This window comes from Drosophila pseudoobscura, chromosome 2 (assembly GCF_009870125.1).
Source record: "Drosophila pseudoobscura strain MV-25-SWS-2005 chromosome 2, UCI_Dpse_MV25, whole genome shotgun sequence".
Taxonomy (NCBI): Eukaryota; Metazoa; Arthropoda; class Insecta; order Diptera; family Drosophilidae; genus Drosophila; species Drosophila pseudoobscura.
In genome coordinates, this window is record NC_046679.1 from 11,031,094 (window position 1) to 11,054,995 (window position 23,902).

Sequence of the window (23,902 nt, forward strand, 5' to 3'; positions counted from 1 at the left end):
GTCTTCCGTCGAATATTAGCTACATGTACTGTACACAGATGGCGGCACAGTGCCATGTAAAATTCATGTAAGAGACGTGTAGAACATGTAGAACGTATATTCCTGATCTGCATCCACAATCCGGAACGCATTTTTAAAAATATAGTGAAATTTTTGCAGAATTGGACTCAAACAATTGTAAATCAATATAATCTCATCGAGCTGTAGTTTCTACAGCAATATCTCCGCCTAATATGCCCGGTTTTTGAAGATTATCTAGAGGTTTCGAAGTTAATATGTATGAATTAATAGAGCCACAGTCTAGACCATTATGAAATTGTTGCTTCCTTTTCATCCAGTCTGTTAAAGCCTCCAAATCCACCATGTATCCTCTTTAACGGCAGATACTCGTTTACTTTTGAAATATAAAAGGATAACAAACGTACATACAAATTGTTTAATATGGTATTAACATAATTAGTTCCATTAAATATACATTGTTAAGGGTAGATCCGATCCGTGCTGCTGTTGCTACTGTGCCATAGACAAGCACATACGTTATTTAAGTAGAGACAAAATCACAAGCAATTTTCTTGAAACTTAATACTACAATTAGGAAAATCATGTGAAATCATGTTTGCGTTTTCATATCTTCACTTATATTTTTGTGTGTGCTTTTTTGTTTTTGGCAAATTAGATGCGAATGGAAAGCGTTCATAATCAGTAATTTACAAATTAGGCTAATCGCTGAGCGGAGCTGTCGCTGTCGGCTATGTGGGCTTTGTGGGCTATGTGGGCGGTTGTTGCATGTGGGGCAGCATTAATTGTGAGGGTGGTGGTGCTGGTACTGGTGCTGCCGATGGAGAAGGAAGAGGAGGTTGCTGGTACAGCAACTTGCCATCCGAGTACCGCATTAGTGTCATCAGCTTCAGCATCCGAAGGTCCTCCTTGTTCTTGTCCTTATCCTTTTCCGAGCCGATGCTGCTTGCCGTCTGCTGGGCGCTCGGCAAGAGGCGGTGCTGATGTGGGTGCTGCTGGTGCTGGTGGTGGTGGTGGTGGGGTCGCAGGGGATCTGCTGACTGGTCGGGTCTTTAAAATACTCAAGTCATTAACATTCTCTAAAAAGCTTTTGTTCGCTGACAATTGTTTCGTGATCTGCACATCCTTTTTCAGCTCCTCCATGTCGCGCTTGAGCTTGGCGCGTCGATTTTGGAACCAAGTGATCACCTGTTGAACAGATCCAGTCATCAATTCCGATCGTATTTAACTGCATTACATACTCACCTGAGCATTAGAGAGACCCAGTCCGCCGGCTATCTCATCGCGATCCGCTGGTGAGAGATATTTTTGGTATAGGAATCGCTTTTCCAGCTCAAAGATCTGCTGATTGGTGAAGGCGGTTCGGGACTTGCGTTTCTTCTTTGGATTGGAGCGTGTTGCAAAGATGTTCAGCGTTGAGGGATCTGCAATGGATCAACATTAACATCAGCATCAGCATCAGAACGAGTTCAAAAAGGTGTGATGAGGATTGTGATGGCATCGTAAATTACGAGTATTCAGCTATCAGTCAAATTTTTATGTGCTTCACACTGCTGATCATAAAACTGTTGCTGAAGACTGGGTCTTTATGGGGCTTTTGGCTCTTCTCGCATTCGTTTAACCTTATCCCCAGACCTAACCATCGTTTTGTTGCCTAGTTTTAATGATCGCCTTTTATAATCTCTACGCATTCGTTGGCACTTTCGATTCAATCAGTGAAAAGAGTGTACCGTGCTCGTGGTTGAAACAATTTCAAAACACAATTCGATGGAATTCATAATAGACAATAAACAATAACAAATCTGTGGTCATAAAAACCCGGGGGTTGGGATTCTCTAGCCAGATATATGAATACTTTGCCGACGCCTTTTATTGGCCCGACCGAGTTGAATGATTTCCTCTGTGAGTGCGAGAGATGTTTTTGTAAGCGATTCGATTGGGGCTCTCGGTTTGGATTTTGATTGCCGGTATTTGTTTTTGGCATGTTTAAAGGTAATACGTCCGCTGATTGATGTTTTGGAAAGTATTCCGCGGCGGAAATCGCCTCAACTCGGTTGAACCCGAGACCCAATCCCATTAGAAATTGTTTATTTATCGCGCGGCAATTCAATTCTGCGCCTTTCGGTGGGGTTTTTATGAATGCTCAATATTTATACGCGGGGCGAATGATCTCTCAGCTTAATTATCAACGGAAATGGTTGTTCTTTCTCAGTTTTGTATGTACAAAGATGGGGATGGAAGGAAGTCAGTCGGACGATGGCCACGGCAGCTGCTCCTTGTATAACCCCTGCAGAGTCGAACAGGAGACAGCAGTAACTTTGTTGCTGCTAAACATGTCCGACAATTAACAATTAAGACGCCCAAATTTGGTCCTTGCTTCTGGCAAGGACACTCCGACTCCTGGAAGGGGTTGTTTCCTTCCCTCCCGTTTTGTGTGGCCCTGCGGTTGAAGTGGAAGTCCAACCCAGAGCCATTTTGACACTACCCTGATGTGTTTATTGTGAAGTTTAGATTATCTGCAGTTGTGTGCACGCCCCTTTCCAGTACTATTATTTCAGGGTTTAGGGGTTGTGCAGCTCTAGGGCCAGGAAGCACGCCACGCATATTTCTTTCCCCTACGAATGGAGCAGGAACATGAATGGATCTTCCAAAGGATCAACTGAATGGGATGTGCGTGAGTTGTGTCATCATTTATAACTTGTATGTTGAACCCCCGTTTAAAAATTCAAGTTAATAAAGCAATGAAGGATACACGTACGTATAGTATCTTTGTAGGCCTCCCTCAGTGAATTAATAAACCAGGTTGCAACATTTTTTCTTAGTCTTACATTCCCCAAAACTTGATTGTTATCCGAACGAAACGGATCAATCGATTTCTTTAATTAAACCGTTTAAATGAGTCGGAAATCCAATCTATATTGGCCACACATGGGCCAGGGCAAAGAGGCACGCCTCTAATTAAAAGCCAAGGCATACCTTGTCGGTGCCTGATCCTAGTTTAGTGGGTGTGCTTTTGGCCATTTTCTCAGCTTTATTAATTATGAACGTTACCCTCAGGGGCTGGACCAAGTCGGACATGGGGCTAATAGCTTAACCCACATGCAGAGCCACTGGCAGAGGCCGTGGCTGGGGCTGTGGCAGCTGCCGTTGAGGCACTAACAAGTCCGAGTGGCAGGCATCCAGATGGAATTGAATAGGGACATGTTTGCCGAAAGAATTACGACCCGAGCACCCACAAAACAAGCCAACAAACAATGTCATCAGCATAACTAATCACGGTGACAGGCGGCAGGGAGTTGACGGTGACACCAGCCAGCCAGTCCAACCACCGAGCGACCACCAGCCAGCACAATGGTGTCCAGCGGAGCCATGGAGCTGCGGATGTCTGGCTGAGGTGAGCATATATTGTGCCCGCCTGGCAGCGTTGCTAATTGAGACACAAACAAAATGACGTATTGTCCTTACATAAGTAGGTTGGGCTGGGGCTGGGGCTGGGGCTGGGCTTGCTTCTAATATAAAGAACTATGCACTCGAAGAAATCGATGAAGCTACATATCTAGGAATATTACTAAAGACATTCCACTAGAGTTTGTATAGCTTTTTTATAGAATTCCATTTGGTTCTAATATGGTAACAGTTTTTTATCTTTTTAAGTATTAGACTTGCCTGCTTTGTGGAGTTCCTTATCGAATATTAAGGAATATTTCCGTTGAGAAATCCAGCTTAATTTCTGTTAACATTTATAAATATTTAGCTCCTCACAGAGAAACAAAGAGTGTGATTCGTGATTCAGTTATTGTGCCAATTGTGGGCACATCCGGTGGTTTTTGTCAGTGTATTGGTACGACACGATATGGCGTGCCTTATCGCCGGCTGATCTGAGACCCAGACTTGTAGCAATGCGCATGGCTAATGGTGTGGCTGGTAATTAGGCAAATTAGCTGGACTCCCCAGCTACTGGGAGGCCCATAAATTAGCAGCAATTAATTAAATGCCCTCTGCCTAATGCTGGAGCACACAGCCCGCTCGTCCTCCTGGTCACTGTCGGTGTCCATCATCGATCTCTATTGGAAATCGAGCTGCTTAGAAACGATTCTGCAGAGAGTGCTACCGCAAAGTGCTTGGCTTGGCCCAGAGCTGTTATGTTAATTAAGTCGAACGGGGAGAGCGAGAAAACGATTCAATTAAAGCCAACTCCAAATCAATCAGCCGGGATCAGCCGGCGGGCAAATGGAGCAGCGCAGTGGTTGTGGTAATGGCTAATGTCCAACGCCTAAGCCCCTCGAGTGCAGGCATAAAAGGGAGAATAAGAGCCATAAGAACGTCATAATAAAAGCCAGCTGAGATCAAGATCTTGAGATACTGGGTCTGCTGCCACCGCTGGTAGCCACCGAGATGCGTATCGCTCGGATAATGCTAATGCTAATGCCCAGAAAATATTTTAACACAAGGTGCCTGCTGTTCACACGCTCTTCAAATGCCGCACATTGCATTGGATTTCATCGGAGTCTTTGAAAGGCAAGAGCGAGAGCGAGCCGTGGGTACGAGTAGGTAGCCACCAGATCCAGACCAGACGGACCAGTGCCAGTCCGGGCCAGAAGCATGACATGTGGAATGTGATTTGGGGTGCCTCGAACGGAAGACTCAATTAGAAGTTTGGACGGACTTTTGTGGGGATTTATGAGCACCAGGAATTTCACATTCACATATCCAAAGCTTCAACTGGAGTTGGGACTCGGACTGGAACTGGGAACAGGGCTGGCTAAATACCTGCCAATAGCTTTATAAGTTTGCCGCCACCACAGAATTATGACAAACCGCTGCTGCCGACAAAGAAAAACTCTCGACCTTCGAATGCAAAAGAGTCCCTGTCCCCAGAGGGGAAGAGTTTTGGCCATAAGCGCTAATTACATGCCCCTTGAGTCCCTGCCCTGGGATTGGGAGTGGGTCCGGGGGAAGACCACAAATTGCGTTGTCCAGAAGCTCGAAAGCGTAATCAAAAACTAATTTTAATCCTGTTTGGGGCCACAGCCACGCTGATGAGGATCAGATTAAGCCGGCTCGGCGCACTCACTCCCTCGCCGAAAAGCCAGAACCCAAATGAAAACGAAAATGGAGAGAGAGAGAGCAGACCCTCGGTGATCCGCTCCGAACGGATCAGATCTTTTTAGCGGTAGGTCCAAGCTAATTTATTCTAAATGGCTTTTTGAAATCCCCGCAACAACACGAGAAATTTACTTATGACGTTGGCAGAGACAGAGACAGAGCCCGATACAGATACAGATACAAAGATGCTTCCCAAAAAACGTAACCACAAAATTCCAGCATAGTCCGGCTCGAATCGAGATGATGATTCAGACCGGATCAAAGTCGATGGCGGGCCTGGACCCTGCATATTTTTCTCACTTTGGCGTGTCTGCGTGTTGTTAGCAATGAAATTGATGAGTTCGAGCAGGTTATAAAACCCGATACCTTTTGGCTACCTTTGTTTGCTGCCTCTTTTATTATTATTATTGCTGCGCTGCGCTGCCCTGTGCTGTTTGCTGTTGCTGGAGCTACGGAAAGCCGAAATACAATAACACAAATTAATATAAGAAGATGAGACAAATTTAGCCGCCGACAAAGTGATCTCTGCGCTGCTCTGCTCTGCTCTGCTCCGCTGCCTTGAGAAAGAGATTCCCATTCCCATTGCCTGAGTGCCGAGGGGGCGGGGGTGCAGCTCTCCATAACGAGAAAGTTATAAATTTTGGTATTTTCTTTTCGATATGGATTCTGGAGCTCAGTCGACTGGTGGGGTCTTCTCCTTGGCTCCGGCCCCGGTTTCGGCTCGGTGACTGTCATTGTTGGCTGCTTGTTTACACGCTCGTAATGCGTCCCAATAACTTTTTGTATTTTGTTGTCATTTGTACCGCCCCGGAGTTGGGATGCTGCTGCCCCAGGTAGCTGCTCTGCCACAGAGTGGAGTTATTTTAATCTCAAAATGGAAGTTACTTTGGGAGATGCTGAAGTGGAAATTTTGGGACTTAATAAAATAATAACACAGGAGAAGATTATCTTGAAGTAGGCGACTAGGACTTGCTTCTCCTACATTAAGTGATAAATTTGGAAACTCTACAAGTTTTCTCCCTTGCTCTGGGCATAAAGAACTTTCTCTGGTACTGATCTACGCCATATTTCTCTGGCCCTTATCGTGTCCCTTTCCCCATGCGACTGCCTCAGGTGGAAACCTTAAACATTTAGCGAATTGCTTGCCACTGCCACTGCCACTGCCCAGCGTAAATGTTCCGTTCATGTTGGCCCGCAGCTATTTTGATTGCGGCATTACATCTTGTAAACATTTAACATGGCCAATAATTTCGGAGAGCCTGTGCAATTTGCGGAGCCGAAGAACATGTCAACGGCCCCGGGGCTGTAATCAGAGATGTTGTCGTTGCCATCCCATTGCGGGTTAATTTCTTCATACAAGTGTACGCAGGCAGGAACTGGTCGATCGATGCCTGTGTCGGCGGCGACTTTCTTCTTCGATTTGGGAACAGCCCCCTGACATGCGTCCGGTGTGGACGCCAGACCCCAGGCTCGTACGAGCATAAAGGGGGTAAACCAACAAACCGTTTGCGCACAATGCTCACTCACTTTAGATGGCCCCAAAAAAGTTCTTTAGCGTTTCGGCTAGCGACTTTCACATGTAATTACACGTGAACTCTTCGACCGACCCTCGACGGTATATTTTGATTGATTTTAATGGATGGCAAATCAATTGCAACTCCGACGCAGCGCTACAAAGCGCCGAAAACGTGGTCATCCTTAATTCAATAATGAATACGTAAAGGCCCAAGCCGGGCCGAGTTCAGCCATGCTGTGGCCACACACCGATCCTCCCCCTCCCCTCCCATCCGCCCCAGCGGAATCTCCCCAATCCTGGGCAACCGACACATGATTCACGATCGGCTGGTCCGTTGCGCATGCGCCGCTTTGCGCTACGCAAAAGCCGAGCTGAGAAAAAAAAGAACGCAATGTCCGCGCGGCGGCATCGGGTCAAAGCGTCGGCGCTCTTTGATCAACACATATAAAATACTATGGCCACGCCCTTTAAAAGGTAGATTAAACGAGATGGCGCTCGGGCAGTGGGCAAACGTATACTTAAACTTAACGTAACGTAAAGAGCAATGAAGTCAGTCAGTGTAAGAGTCGAACGGGCCCCAAGACGAGGATGCAGACACCCCGATGGGGCCCACAGACGGAAATGGAGAGGCAGACAGAGAGCTTTTGGAGGCACAGTCTTCGCTGCAGACGGTAGACGACTGGGATGTCTGCAAGAGGCACGTTTTGGCTGCATCCCGAGGCGCACTGGGTCTGGTCTGCAGTTCTTGAGTGGACAGTAGAACAAGGTCTATTTTTTTAATATTTTGGGCTACAAATAGCTGAGAAACCACAATTTGTATTCCCATGAGTAGTGCACTTATCTGTATATACTCGATATTATAAAGTCTCTTTTTACGTTGTTGAGGTCTTAGTACTTTTACTTTGTAATATCAGGGGGCAAGCCCCTTGCTAACTCGCTTCAATCATGCGTCAACCCCCGGCTCACTAGCTTCACACGCTCGTGCCGATATGAGTAAAATATCGGGTCACGACGAAGACCGAAAACTGGCTTATATAATAGAGAAATATGCAAGGTTCTAAAGGATTTCGTATCCCTTGGACTTCCCTGCCGACTTTGCCAGATCTTGTCCCACTGTACGGCCATCGTTTGGTCTGTGCGAAAGAATAAAAATTACCAGACATTGCAATTTGGACGGTGAGCAGCCGATGAAGCCGCTCAGGCCTCCCTCCTCCTCTGATTGCAATGCACTTGGCACTGCCCTCCCCTGCTGGACTCTACTACATCATTTTTATGTTTGCATGCCCTTTAAGCTCTCCGAATCTGGTCCGGACCTGGCGGTGGGGCCTGGGCCTGCACTGGGCCAGGACTGCGCCTGGATGGGCGGCAGCATTTGGCGGCGTTGTTAAGTGAAAATCTGAGTTTGCAATCGCTAACATCAGCTAACAATGGTCATCATCATTAAAAGGCGATCAAAGGCGGCGGTTCTGAGGATGGTCGGGGTCCTGTGCACTGATTGAGTGACCTTCCCCAGCTCCATCTCCATCTCCGTTTCCAGCTCCATATCCATCTCTCCTACTGCAATGTAGGCCAAACGGAGGCTGGACCGGGCTGCGGGATGAGTTAGCTGGCTTAATGTCTTTATAAGTAGCATGTATTCTATGTTAGTGGGGGATAGGGATGGGTATGGGTACGGCATGGGCAAGAAATATGCGCTGTAATCAAAACCGTTTAAAAAACTACACACTAATTGAGTTAGAAGTTCGTGGGGGCTTTGAACTGGCCGGCAGATCAAAGGCACCGCCGCATTATTGGTGGCACAACAAAGAGCGTTGACAACAGCATGTATGGCATGCATGTAAAGCCAACAATGCCCCAAGCAGCAACTAGATGAATGGATAGGTACGACTGATGCTGATGCTGATGCTGATTCGATGCTGAGGCCGATGATGATGATGATGATGATCATCTTCGTGGTGATTGGATCGGTGAGCAGCGGGCCGCTGAAATTGCCCCAGAGACATTGTACGATAGTTTTGACAACTCAGCGAAACCGATGCGGCGCACCACGACGGCACACCAGAAAGCCCCGAGAAGCGGCTTATTAATGAACACACACACACACCATAAAAAAGAATTAGTTAAAAATCAAATCAATATTTGATGGGTTTATATAAATATGAATATCTTATGGATACAAACTCGTGTGCATTGTATCAGAAGTGTTGAAACGAAAACGTTTTGTTCAGAAATGTATAAAAATTTAGACCAATTTATATGCAGATATTTTTAATATCTTTTTTGCGACTACTTCAGCACTCGGCACTTAGATCTAAGCATTTATTTGCAGCGATAGCGGAAATATTAAAGAGGACATTTGATCAAAATATATTTCATGTTTAAAATGGATATATTTCTAGATTTAAATAAAATATTTTAATAATTTTACTATGCCATTTTTCTCTTAGTGTAACGGCATATAAAATTAAGTGCTTTTAACGCAGTGTAAAGTATTTTGCTTACAATTTTTTTAATGGCTATTTTCTGAAAATTTCGATATCAAGATGGGCGTTTACGAGTCCGGCAATAATGAATGAATCTGCTAGTAAAAGTATTCCTTGATTCCTTTTAGTTTTGCCGCACATTACTTATTAAAATTTCTTTCAGTGGATGTGCCAACTAAGAATTACACTTACCAAACTCGTATAGCAGATATTATGACAAGCTGTCATAAATTACAAATTAATGTAATAAGGCAAGGGCAGGGACTCTAAGCTGGAGTCAGAAAAAGAACCAGGATCCTCGGGGTTGCCCTCATTCAATGACTTCCTCAACATCAGCTCTGGGACCAGACCAGAACCAGGACCAGGGGCAATCAGCAATCTAAGGCGCTGCAGGTAGCTGCAGTGCTCTCAGGGTCGTGCGATCGATCGTGGCGATCTCGATCTCGGATTCGATCTCGATGCTCATCGATTGTCTGTGGCTATGGTTCTGGGTCGGTCGGTCGATGGTCGGTGTATCTTCAGGTGCCAGCATTGCCACCGCATTGACTTGCCTACCTTACACCTCGGAGAAGCGAAGATCAAAGACGGCGGTGCCGACTTAATAACATAAATTAATCTCCTCATTGTTGGGCCCAGGGAAAGAGAGGGCATACAGTAATAGAGAGCGAGAGAGAGAGTGAGAGGGGGTGCACATGCGTGCCAAAAACTGTTGCAAGAACAACACGCTATGCTAATCCGTCCGTGGCCTAACCAGGCTCTGTTAACGCAAAAACCTAAAACGGCATTTAATTCGGACTTGGCTCCGATTTGATTTCATTCATTATTTTGACCAACGATAGAGTGGGGCTCTGGAGAAGGCCTGCCTCGAGCAGAGCAAATCAGTTGCCAAAGATGATGTTGGTGTTGTTGTTCCTAACATGAGATCAAAGTAAACATGCCGCCGGCTAATACGGCCAAAAGGAGATGGCAGACAACGCTGGTTATAGAGGGGGAGAAGATGACGGAGACGTGGCAAATATGTAGACGACGATTTTGATCGAGCGACGATGACGACGAAAAGCAAGGCAGCCACGGCATTAAGTATTTGAAATGACTTTCCGGCAAGGGGCAGGGGCAGGGACAGGGGCAGGGGCATATGAGTGGAAAATGAAACGAGCGCAGCAAATTAGCTAATCAACGCCCATTAGTAGTAAGGTATTGGAATTTATGATAAATTTCCGTTAATGCTCACGATGCCCGGCACGAGGAGAACCCACAATTCAGAACAAGTTAATTTGCAGAGGATACGTTCCCGTTCCCGTAGCCGTTCCCGATTCTGAAACCGAATCGAACCCCCCCATCTGGGGGCTGTGATAAAGCAGGCATCTTTATAACGCTGCGCACGCAGCAGGACGACAAACAAGTGCATCTCTCATCGTCTGGGCTTCGCTGTGTCTGTATGTATGTGTGTTTGTTAATAATACATAATTTTCTTGTAAAACAACAAACCGCTGCGCATCGTTATCGTTATCGTTATCATTATAGTGCATTTTTATGTGCGCATTCATGTTGACTGCCAGTTTTGTTGGAGAAGGCGTTGGCCCGGTACGACCACGATCCGACCCGCTTGCAGTTACCAGTCGGCACTTGGCAGCTTGGCAGCTTGTAGTGGCTGGATCGGGGCGACAACGACAACGACAACGACAATATCATTTTATTTATGTTTATCGATATAGCCGACCAGATAAGCAGCTTTATGCTTTTGGGAGCACCGGCAGCATCAGCAGCACCAGCAGCACCCAAAGGAAATAGTATAGAGGTGCGCTCGTAGGTTTTGTTTTTAGTGAGAGCCGTAAAATGAAAGTTCAGTGCCGGTTGCCGCTGTTTTTGTGAAGGTGGAAAAAAGTCGTTTGGTTTCCCCGTCGAGTGCCCAGTGGTGCCAAAAGGTGATGCCAAATGGAATTGCCCGAAAGCATTGGACACAGATACACTTTGAATTAGCAAATGGGTTAATTATAAGCCAGCAAACAAGTGAAAGGAATAACGAAACGTATAAGGATATGGGAGCTAGCCAAGAGATGGTTTTTCATTCAATGGAAAATTGTTAAATCTGTGACTGAAAAGTACACGTATTACACCGCCTAATCAACATTAATGTGAATTGAATTCGCGATTTTGTTCCTCCTCCAATAACCGTTTCTTGCATCCTCCATTGGGCTGGGGCCCGAGAACGGGTTCTGTTTTATGAACGATCCGGGCCATTAGCCGTAACAAGCGACCATTGGCATGGCATGGCGCTTTCGATGTGCGTTCGTGCCACGAGGGCCGTAAAAACATTTTGCATGTTGCACCAAAAAACTAGCCACGGTTAGGTTAGGTGTATAATTACTGCGACAGCCCGTTGGCATGACAAATAAACTGCGAGCGAGACCATAAATTAAAGTATCAGAATGCGTGTGTATGGCGGGCAGGGGGGGACGGGGTGGTTCATTTGATGAGGCACGCAAACCGTCAAGAGTGAGGAATGGAGAACGGGATTGAAAATGCTCGGACGGGGGCGGCGGTCGCGGCGGCGGCGGAGTCAACGGTGGCGGCTTAACGGCAATGGCCACCTGACGACAAGTCTGAGCCAATTGTTAAGCCGTTGATATATGCCTGCCTGCATTTGTATGTGTGTGTGTGTGTATCTGCGAGCTAGTGTGCGTGTCGCTGTGGTAGTTGATGCAACTTTCTGGTTGCTGTGGGCGTGTCACACATTTTGACTTCGTAATTGCAAGGCTCTCCGTGTAAAAAAGTTAATAAATTAACAACAAATAATGTGCACATGAAACGTAATTAAAATGAAATATAGCTTGGGGCTTTTTTAAATATAATAAAATATAATAAGAAATATTTAGAAACAAAGGATGCTCCGATTGCAGTAAGAACCTTTAAAAATATGGGTTTAAAAATATTTACCCATATCATAGCGGAATCCCTTTACATAATTATCTTATTGGCATCTTGCCTTAAGTATTCCTATTCGCATAGGCATCCAATTCGTTGGCACACTCCACCTACCACAAGAGGAAAGAGCATGCGAGTAATAATTGGCTCCTTGAGATCGCAGCTGTGGCGGCGTCGCAAACAATGCACAGATTTATTTAATTACTAGCGACACACACACACATTCACATGATGCTGAAACGTGCAACACACTCAGACAGACAGGCAGTGGCACAGTTATAATACACAATTTACGCACAAATATGTAAAAAAGCGACGACGCCGAATGCGTCGCTCTTGGAATTTATTTAATTAAATCTACGCCCCGTCGGCAGCCGTCTTGGCTTGCTGTGGCACAGCCCCTCTCTCCACTGGAGGTGCATAAATTCAGCATTTTATGGATTGGCGCAGTGGCAGCCGCAGGCGCAGTCCGCTCAAGCATCCATTACGCATACGCCGCGTTGAGCGGCTTTGTGCCGTGCCCCCAAAGAGCGACAGAAAACTCAGCTAGAAATTATGTCCGATGACAATTTCGTTGGCGTTTACAAATGTGCATACACCCAAGGAGGGAATGAAGGCAAGAGGACTTACAGCCAGCGGTCATTGTCGGACGAACGGGGTTGCGAAATGTTCCAATTGAATTGGCATAAAACTGCTGTCATTCTGGCATCTGAGTAGGATGTGAATGGCACTCGTTCAGAGCATGGGAATGGGTCTAGTTTAAAGCATATCTGATAGTGTGATCACGAAATGTCTGTTAACACAGATCAACAGGCCAAAAGAGAGACGTTTGCGAATTTTGTGGAAAATTTTCGGATTAGAATGAGGGCATAAATAGACTAATAGCGGATACTCAAAATATGAGAGTGTAAAATAGTGTAGAGTACATGCAGATTACACATTGAATTTCATAGAGTATACAAGGATCTTGGGAAGAAGTAACAAGTAATAAATAATAGTGCTGGCTCAAGGCTGGGTGCCTGATTCTGTAGGGGATTTATCTTGCTGCATACTAAAGAAGTCTAACAAATATACAATATTTTCTATACACATATAACCTATACACCAACAAAAGATATTTCTTCGGGTGTTATACAGAATGAATGAAACACACCATGTTCTATTTGTTCAGAGTATGAATAATATTATATTCTCCAAAGGAAAGAGTATACACATGTTGTTAGGCATGTTTTTGTGTATTAACCATGGCGTAGCAGTAGCAAATGTTAACTGCTGCCCAGGTAGGTAGGTGGATAGGGTATTTCGAAGGTGTTCGCCGCTTACGCATTACCCATGAGCCTCCAAGTCCCACGCCTCGCTGCTAAAAGAGAATTTATGAAGAATTCATGTTATTTCCTAAGTATTTCACATCCAACCATGAATACATTCATTCAAGTCGATTCGATACACTCACATACACATGTGCATTCAGATGGGTGTCAAAACTTGTTACGTGGGTGGACTATTTTTGGCCAGTTTACGGCGTGTGGCACCTTTGAATTGGGTTACCAATTGATTTCATGTTACCGATCTTGTGACGTACCTTTCACGTTCGTATGAAGCAGCTCTTGAAGGGATATCCCTACTAGACTATAGGGCTAATGCTGAAGAAGAAGCAAAGGAATTGTGGGCTCCTTTGTTGGCCAGCAGCCTCCTGCCTCCGCACTCTTAAGTGGCCTGGCCTTTGTCCGCTACCATCAACAACAGTGCGAGCAGCAGCAGCAGCAGCAGCAACAACTACGACTACGTACAGATATTGTAGCGTAGCCGGCTCGGGCCTGGGGCATGTGGCATGGGACTGTTGACTGGGCCAACAAAGGCGCATAGTTAAGCATAATTTAATAGATACGCGGCTGGGGCTTTGCAATCTCTTTATGGTTGACACTATTGTCTAGGCCAGGCTTGTCTGTGGGCCTGTCATAAGGTGATGAATGCATTATTATTATTGTTATTGTTGCTGCCGTGGCCCGTACTTTGTTGGGCTTTTGTTGAAAAGCGTTAATTGAGTGTTGCGAATGTGCAACGGCAATTGAAATTGTTTATGACTTGCAGTTGCCTGCCATTGCCGTTGCCGCTGCCGTCGGCCGTTGCCGTCTGCCTGCCGTTGCTCAGGTTCAATAATGTAATGCAATTGGGACTGCATCTGCAACTGCAACTGCAACTACGGCTAATGTACTTCCAAACAAAACTGGCACTTGGCTAATCAGCGGGGATATCTAACGGGCATCTATACGAGCATGTATCCTAGGCACCGCCAAAGGATACCGCTGATGCCTGGCAGCCCGTGTACTTGACAAAAACACTTTAGGCTTCCATTTGTGAGACTGCCTGTAATTAGGCTTTATTAAGATGCAATTTTCATTACGGGAATGGACTGGAGGCCGAGATCTACGAGATCTACGCGATCCGAAATCCACTTGAACTCAAACTGGCTGGCGAGCACTTGACGGCGACGGCGACGGCGAAGCGCCTTAGAAAATTTTCGTTTCTTTCTGATATTTAGTGGATTTTAATTGCCGTAATTAGCGAGAACTGGGAGCTGGAAAGATATTCAAGTGCATTCTGAAGTGACGTCTCCTTCTCCCTCTCCCTCTCCTTCTGCTGCTGCTTCTGCTTCTGCGGCTGTTCTTCTTCTGGCTGTTGTGTCTTCTGTCTTCTGTCCTCTGGCGGCCTCTGGGTACCAATATGGCCGCCAAGACGGAAGCAATCGGTTGGCCCATGCAGCGGCAGCGCTCGAAAGATACGCCATAAATTAACACCAAACCGAATAATGAAAAGTGCCGATCCATATCGGGTGCACATGGTTTGTGTGAGCCGCAGATAGAATCGATCCAGTCAGCATTAAAATCAATTAAAGCGCCAGACATTGATGGACATGGCCAGGGAGTGGATCTGGATCTGGATCTGGATCTGTAGTTGGAGCTGGAACTGTAACTGGCACAGCTGACGGAATCCCCTGATTCCGATCTCCGTTTGGCATCTTAATTAGCCCGCCCGTGTCTGTTGGCCTGATTGCCAGTTGATCGTTTAGTGCGAGTATGTCATAAACATTTATGGCCATTTAAATGCTGGCTGGTAATTTGAAAAGGTGTTGCCCTGGCTCTTCACCCTAATGGGTTTGCATTAACTTTGCAATGAGCTCTCACAACTTACAGATATTTAGATACTTGAAATGCATGGAGTATCGTCTTTTCGGTTGAGACTTCGAGTGCAAATGCAAATGCTAGTGCAGTTGAACTTGACTGGTTGACAGTCAATTAATTAATCGAAATACTGCCGAAATTCCGTGGCTGTCAGCCAGTCAGGCAGACATGTCCGTGAAATGATAAACTCCCCAAACCGAGCCCAAAAAGCCGATCCCCGAGTGCCACTTGAGCAACCCTTGTGCACCTTCCTCGCATTTTTGTTGTTGCTTTTGGCCTTTTGTTAGTTGGCCAGTTGGCCCCCCCTGGCATTTATGTTTAACACTTTAATTGTGATTACAAGCTGCAATCAAACCGAAAAAAGAGTAAAAATAAAAATGAAAAAAAAGGTGGGTTCGAGGCTTTGACTGACTGACTAACTGACTGGCACCCCAGCCAGCGGCGGCACTGTGGCTCAGACTTTGGCTTATGCATGTTTAAGCAGCACCAACAACAGCAACAGCAACAGCAACAAGAAAGCGCGTCATGTCGCTGGCTTTATTAAATTACTTGTCAAAAGTGCATACACGAGCTGTAAGCCAGAGCCTCGAAGGAGGAAGGAGGCGTTCCAATGTCGGCGGACATGAAACAGCCCCTGCACACACAGACACACACACACAGACACCACCTCATCTGCATACACCAACACAGACGTACAGCCGTACAACGCCTTTCGTTGGCATAACGAGGCTTGTCACAACAATTCTGCACTGCAAAACGGAAAGGAAAAGGAAAACAGCTGAAAACGAAAAGAAATGCAATGCAATGAAACAGAAAATCAATTATTATGTGCATTTTCCTTTCATTGGGGCCCCCCTCTCCCTCTCTCTCTGATTGCCTTCACCCACTGCCACTGCCACAGCCACAGCCAAGCCAGGGGGATTAATTAATCTTGTCAACGATTGCAAGTCATTTGCCGTGGCAACAGCGGCAGCAGCAGCAGCAGCAAACATCTCAAATAGTCAAATTAATTTACTTCACACTTTAATAAACGATTATACAAATACACAGATGCACAGCCCCACAGCCACACAGAGGGCTCTGAGATGAGGTCGTATCTTGGGGTTGTTGCTCGATGGAAGGTGTTAAATGTTTTGTTGACATTGCCAACAGCAGAAGTAGCAGCAACAGCAACACCATTTCCCATTCTTATGCGGGAAACGATTCGGGGGAAAGAAGGAAAAACATTTTTCACAGCTTCCCTCGATTTTAGCGTGAAGTTTGTCGTTCGCTGCCTGTTCCCTGCTTTATTGCGGTGACTGTTTGGTGGTTGTTGGTTCTTAGTCGAGTTGCGTGTAAACAGCAACGTCCACAACAATCACAGAAACAGCAACAGCAACAACAACAACCCACAAATGTTCTTCCAAATCAGTGATTTCCCCATTCCTGCCACGAATTTGTTATGCCTTTCCTATGCTATGTTTTTGGATAAACTCTGGAATATGTTCCAATGAATGGGTGAATATGTTCTTTGATGTACGACAGTGCGGGGGGAGTGACGAATGGGGGCAGGAGGGCGTGAAAATGACTTAATACACTAATTAGAGTAAGTCAATCGTCGGGAAGGAAATGATTTTTATGGCAATAGATTCGTTTTTATTCGATAAACTTCTAAATCGGAGTTGAAAGGCTAGAGGAATGAATGAATAAACACAGATCTGATGGACTTCATTTATGGCTATATTGGAACGTATTGAATGAGTAGAAATTTTGGTAATAGAATGCAGTTTATTGGGGAGAATAAGAATTTTTCTATTTCCCAAAAAACTAAACTTACCGATCGATTTGTTTAATAGAATATTTGAGCTAAGAAAATACACATATATTTATCGCTTATTCTTTTCCGTTCAGGGTGTACATCTCCTACCCATAAAATGCTTTCACATTAATATCCCTTTAAATATCTTCCATCTATCAAGAACCCAATCTCATCAAGATCGCCAACACTCAATATTTTCAACATCAGACAGACATTAACAATTAGCCATGCTTCAATTTGGAACATCTTTCGTTGGAATCGGGAAATGGAGCAGAGCAACCTGATGACGAGCCAGAACGAATCCGCTTTTGCATCACAATGCATCAAACGATACTTGGAGATCGTCAAAAGTGCGGCAAAGTGCAGACACATGGACACGAGATGGACGTGGCAGAGTCGGCGGCACCTGTCGGCGCGGCGAATGGCCCAAAAGAAGAGCACCTTGCCAGCGCTGGAGCTGGGGTAGAGGCCTGGCTGAGACCTGGATATCGGGACACTGGGTCTGCCCCTGGGTTGCTCTCGCCTTGCATTAATGTCGCCTGATCCGTAGCTGTGAATAATTTCCCCATCCGCTGGGAGGGGCTCTGGCACTTGGCACTCCCCTGGCAACCTGCAATCCCCGATCCATCCGCTCCATCCTGTTCGCGCTGCCTGCTCGTTTGTTCGGCATCGCTGCTAATGATTTGAATGCTTTAATTTATGCCGGCTTTTCAACATTTATCATCAAAAGACTCCTCTAGCCTCTGAAGGTAGCATATAAATATGATTTGTCGCTGTGCATTTTCATAGATACGCGATTATCATACATAGATACTACTCATCTACCACTTCCCTCGTCTACCCTTTCCCCCCAACCTTCCGTCGGAGATTGTCTGAGATCGCTGCTGGCCAACACCTAGCCGGGAGAACGGGTTTTGCCAGTCAAGGCGCCAGCTGACCCATATAATTCTGCACACTGCGCCCCACCCGATAACGACCCGGGCAGCTGGAAAAGCTGCCAGCGAGAAAATGCGTTTTCCACCGCTCTCCCCACTTGACTCCGGCCGTGACCCCAACCTCGTCGCATTCCTGTGGCAGTAGTCCGCTGGGCTGTCTGTGAACGCATCAATCTCGCGCACTGCATTTCCTGGCTGTCTCTGGCAATGGCAATCGCCTCGCCTTCCACCACCTCGTCTGGCCAGTCGCAGTCGCAGTCCGGGTCTGGGGCTGGCCCCTCGGGGTCACGCGGGGAGTGCTCTTTGGGGGCATGGGCCAGGCAGAAAATGCGTTTTTAAATGGCTTTTTATGCGTGGCGCGGGCTTTTGATGTTCGACACATGCCGAAAATTCACAGCTCTGGCGGTCCCCGGCTCTGCTCGGGCCAGTGATTAATGTTTGGCAGAAACGCGAATAAAAATGAGAATGGGAATGCGCTTTTAAGAACTTTGACAAGGTCCTGACTCGGCCAGGGTCTTCCCCCTTTTTTGTTACCAAAAACATTTGCTTGGCTTCCTTTTTGTGTTGGACTCGCTTGAGCCTTAGTTCGGGCCTCCCATATGGCCCTGATAAAGTTATTACCAAAAATTCATGTAGTTCTCACACACTCTCTGGAGCAGGGACTCTCTCGGTGTCGCTCTGGTGCTTCTCTCCATTGCTAATTCTCTCATTTGCTGTCTCTTGTGCAACTGTCGATGCTTGATTTTCGCTTGTCTTTATGATCGGCTTGCTGGCTTTGATCTTGACGCCGCTACCCCTGCTCCCTGCTGCCTGTTCTCTGCTCCTGGCCAAGTCAAGTCCCCCCCCTCTGGTGGAGTCGCGGGCAATGGGAAGAGAAGAAAAATGCAACTCGAGCTCAATTAGTGCTCATCAAAAGCGTGCAGGTAACACCTTCAGTGCGTTGCTTTTGCACACCTCTTCTCCAAGTATCTGTATCTTTGTATGCTTCTTTGTCTGTGTTCGTGGCAAAGTTGTATCTGTATCTTTATCTGTGTGTGCTTGTGCCAGTGTTGGCCTTTTAGCAAGGCGTCACTTGTTGTTCTTGTTCTTTTGCCTTGCCTTGCCTTGCCTTGACTCCAACCGGACCGAGAGGTATGCAATTTGCTCCGAGGGTCCCCCAGTGATGGACCACCCGTGCTTACACTCTCGTTGTGTGCAGCCCTCGGGGCTCCCTCTCCGGCTCCGTCTACGACTCCGTTCAGTGAAAGCAAATCAGGCAGTTATCCATTTTTGAAAGCCAACCGAAAACTGCCGCCACGCCACGCAAGTCTCATTTTTGCGTTTCTGTTTATGTTTTTGTAGTTTTCCCGAGAGCTCATATTAATGCTAATTCTTTATGGATAGTCGGCACGCAAACTCAACTCATATTTCTCTGCCACTTTTACTATGGCAAATTATAATTTTTAATAAATTATTTGAGGCGCAACCGTTAATTAGAGAATTTATGCGAGCGCCGGGCTTGTCAACTTGTTTCGGTTGTCCCAGAACCCCCGCTTCGAGGCATTTTCACAATATTTCATGCATATTTTATGCGCCCTGCCACCCTGCCGCCCTGCCCCACACGAAACCCCCATAGATGCCGCAGATGCCGCGAGAACAGTTTGTGCCCCAAGTCATTTTCTCGATTTTATTGAGGCAAACGAGTCTCGCTATATAGTATTTAATCGGTACACTCGTAGGCTCATATCTATATGAATATTCTTGAGCATTCGCGCTTTTTTAATGTCATTAGCGAATGAAACGCTGTGCTGTGCTGTGCTGTGCTGTGCTGTTCAGCTATTAATCATTTGAAATGAACTTTTATTTTACACTTTGGCGGGATTTCTTTTTGTGTGCTTGATTTATGTTTCAGTCAGACTTCGCTGAGAGTGTTGATCTATTGAATGATTTTCCTGGGAAGCATTTAAAATGAATGAAAAACAGAAAAACTTGTAAATATATTACTCAAGAATTGTGATGAGTTTTCTAGTACGGATTACACAAAACGACACATTAATACGCTCTTGAAGGGGGTATTCACGATAATTTTGATATAAACTGATCCTTCAGGGAATCTTCAGGGAACACAAAGCTTTGATTGCTTGTTGTATCAATCATAAGCCACAAACCTCACCAAAGCAAACCGATAATTACTCGTATAATAGGTAGCTATCTCTGCCCTTTATAATCAACACAATCTATACACAATTCAGTGTAGAACATTTTCAATTATCCCAACAACAGTGTGCTGAGGCTTTCGTGATTCCCGATAGTACACACCAATTCCATTTGTCTTATCAGCGGATCAGATTTTTAATACCCGACGAGATCCCTGGGCAAATATTTAAGCAACAATCACTGGCCAAGTGGTCACTAATGTGACAGATAGAATCTACTCGTATCTGGTGCACCAGATACTATATAGAGGCGTGGCCGAATCATGGCACGCTATTTTAAATGCCGTGTTAGGCGGAAGGCAAAAGGCCATCACCACCAACCAAAGAAATTCGATGTATATTAGACATAGGATTTTTATGGACCGGTTATGGATCGCTTGATTTGGCGTGACTGCAAATTGCCTTCTAACAACAGATTTCTGTTCCATTTGGGTTCCATTTGCATGGTAGTTAGCACACGACCAGCTTTATATTTCCCATTCCAATTTCCAATTATAATTATAATTTATGCCTAATCTCTCATTTATTTACAATTTTGACTTTGTAACCCCCCCCCCCCCCCCATCCCATTCCAAGTTAAGTATACGTCTAGTTGAACTAATTAGTTTCGACTCTATGGCGTTTTCTTTGGCACCCGGATCGGCCAGACCAGGCCAGACCAGGCCAGACCAGACCACGCCCCAGCCCGCGACCCCGGACCCGCATGTTGTAAAATGTTTACACTGCTATCTGTCAAATCAACTGTCAACCCAAAGAGCCAGCCATCATCATTGTATCCGCTGTATAAGTAGTTGTTGCTGTATCTCTCGCTTTGTCTATGGACGTGTACGAGTATGTGTGTGCCTGTGTGTCTGTGTGGTGCGTTTTGTGGTTCATGCTCCGATGGGCCCCAGTCTTTGGCTGCCATTGCCGCTGCCTTTTGTCAAGTGGGAAAAGTTTCAGTAATTAAATTGTAATTAGGGATGCATCCGCCGCCTTTCCTGCTACTTTGTGCCGTTTGTGCGTTCAATAATGCGACTGTCTCTGCCAATTGTCTTGGCGTTTCATCAGCCAGCAGCAGCAGAAGCGGCAGCCCGTGCTGATCACCATCCTTAGGTCTATGGCCATGCCTATGCCTCCCTTTCTGCCCATTACAATTATATTGGTACCCTTCGAAGGGGACTGCTGCTCCATGCATCTGTAACATATGTGCATTGGTTTCATCACAAAAAGATACTCGAATAATCCATGGAATATTGCAAGAAACATGTAATGGTAACAGCGCTCTCTTTTCCTCAATCCAGAAGCAGACTTTTCAGTCTGTTATGCCTCATTTTTCGTATAGAGTATACCTCATTCGGATCTGCAGATACGTGCTGTTTCTTTTGCCCCACAGTCGGCACTATGTAATTGACTAGACCTAACGACAGGTCCATTGTTCAAATGGATACAACTTTTCAGTCATTTTCATTGTAATTATTTTGCCTGGCAAAGCCTTTGCCGTATCTTGTGGCAATCGTCTTGAGGCCTGAGCAGAGCAGAGAGTGTGTTGGGGACTGTGAAGCACTAAAGAATGGGGTTGGGCTGTCGTTGCTCCTAATTACCAGACGGAAGTGCCTCAGATCATTCCCTCAACGGTCCAGGCCGGGCCGGTTACGGCTTTTGATCAATATCGCAATTTGCAATTGCAAAAGAATGGGCGACACAGAGGATCTCCTCGAGACCGGATGCCTGCGATGTCTTGGGAAAATATATTTTCGCAAACTGTGGCGCTTAAGTGCTGCATCTCTGTGCGATAATCATAATCATCTCTGGCTGGGAGTGTGCACTCAATGCCAGTAGCAGTTGATCAACCGATCAACCGATCAGCCGATCAGCTGATTAGACGGCTGCCTCTGCTCTGTGGCAATGGCAATCCAGAGCGGGGCACGAACCAATTGCCTGTTGTACGTGCGGCGCGTAAATTCAATTTCAGTAGCGACCCACGAAGCTCGCTTCGAGATGGGGCTACCCGCTGATGGATGGTCTGAGTAGATGGATGGATGGATGGATGGGTCCGCGGCTTAACGAGAAATCAACGCCGCTAAGCAAATTATGCCGAACGATACGCATGCGCCAGAGCCATCATGGGTCTGGCACTGGCTCTGGCACTGGCTCTGGGAAAAGCAATCGCAATCAAAGAGGATGCCGAGATAGCCAGCCAGCCAGCCAGGCAGTGCGGTAATGCCTGAAATTGATTTAGCCACCTCGGCCGGCCTGACCTTACTACTGTTTTTACGCCTTAAGCAGAATCTCATCAAGACGTAATGACAACAATTGATCAATCGCTGGCCAGGCTAATGGTTATGATGGAATAGGCATTGGGGTCTGTCCGTACCGCACGGGAGGGGCTCTTGTTTATATTAAAATGTAATGTAATTTGTCTGCGGTTGCATCAGCCGGGCAGGCAGGCATTCACTCACCTTGCTCCTCGTCAAAGTTTTTGGTGGACAGCTGGAACAACGCGTCCAGCGGTGTGTCTGCCCCAGGTTCAGGCTTCTTCTGCCCCATGTCGGGGGGCCCCTCTGGCGGCGACGGCTTCTCCTTGGGGCTGCAGCAGTCGGTACTGCCATTGCTGCTGCTGGATCGATGGGAGCGCTCCGAGCTGCCGTCCTCGGACGGTATTATGGCGGGGTTCATGCTCATCTGGCGGAGGAGCTGGGCCTGGGCCTGGAAGTGCTCCTGCAGCTGGCGCTGGTAGTCCCAGGCGAGGCGCTGCTCGTAGCTGTGGAGCAGGGCGGGCGATAGGAACGGATGGAGTCCGCCCGGAGCGGGGCAATGGATCAGCTGACCAGCAGCCGGCGCCTGGAGACGCTCATGGATGAGGACCACTGGAGCGGCCGCATGGGCAGGCGCGGGAACAGGAGCGGGACAAGACGTAGAAGCCGGTACTGGATTGGGCGTGGCTGGCTTCCGATCCTTATCATCATCTGCCCGTCCCAGGATGTCCGCAATGGAGAAGCTCTTGATGCGGATCCCCCCTTCGCCGGGCTGACTGGCCTTGAGGCGACCGTTCTGGAGGGGTGTGGGACTGCGCAGGAGTCGCAGGCGCTTCATGTTGAGGGCCCGGATCGTAGAGGCTGGCGGAGGTGGGCTTGGCGATCCCACGGAGATCTCGGACATGGCCGGACTATTGCAGCAGCGCGGGGAGGTCATTCCGTCGGGGCTCGGAGTGCGTTGGGGCATCGTTCAGGTTCTGTTTGGATCCGCTTTGGGCGGGGGCGTTTAGCACATTTTCCGATCTTCTGTTCACTGTTTGGAGGCGGCCGAAAACGCGTCGGCAAAAACGCGCAGAGTTGTGGCGGCGAGCGGCAGCAACACACGAAACACGGCACAACGTGCAACACAAACACCAACAACGAAAATGGCTCGTGGCCGGCCGGGCTGGGCTCTCTGTGGCTGTCGTTAGCTGCTCTCTTCTGGCCGCACACTCGCTCCCTCCCTCTCGCTGTCGCGCTGTCTGTCTCTCGCTCTCCCGACCGGTTTTCGGGGGCCCAAACTTGTTTGTCCTGCTCGCTCGATGACGTCACGGCCGCAGCTGCGCCTTTCTGGCCCAGAGGGAGGCGTGCCAGAGAGCCAGAGAGTCGACCGAAGAGAACGCACGCGGACCAATCAAAGCCCACGTACCCCGCCCTCGACGCGACGCTGTCAACGTGCGAACGTCATCAATTTGTACAATTTGACATGCGCTCGCGCTCGGCCCGCTCACTCTCTCTCGCGCTCTTT

At 47.0% G+C, this 23,902-nt stretch overlaps 1 protein-coding gene across 1 annotated transcript; it reads right to left on the bottom strand.

The window, feature by feature from the left end:
- Positions 1-422: 422 nt before the first annotated feature.
- Positions 423-23,574, bottom strand: lbl (ladybird late). Its single transcript, XM_001358426.5, has 4 exons — positions 22,600-23,574; positions 1,264-1,442; positions 1,121-1,206; positions 423-1,068 (listed from the first exon to the last, which is right to left on the bottom strand). Exons 1-4 carry the CDS (start codon positions 23,360-23,362, stop codon positions 768-770), a joined length of 1,329 nt encoding a protein of 442 aa, XP_001358463.5. The 5' UTR covers positions 23,363-23,574; the 3' UTR covers positions 423-767.
- Positions 23,575-23,902: the final 328 nt, after the last annotated feature.

Excerpts from the sequence above, each read along its gene's own strand:
- lbl (XM_001358426.5), bottom strand. The coding sequence starts at position 23,362 with ATGCCCCAACGCACTCCGAGCCCCGACGGAATGACCTCCCCGCGCTGC. Across the intron at positions 1,443-22,599 it reads AAACTTTGACGAGGAGCAAG|ATCCCTCAACGCTGAACATC; the intron begins GTGAGTGAATGC and ends GATCCATTGCAG. Across the intron at positions 1,069-1,120 it reads GTGCAGATCACGAAACAATT|ACCCGACCAGTCAGCAGATC; the intron begins GTCAGCGAACAA and ends AGTATTTTAAAG.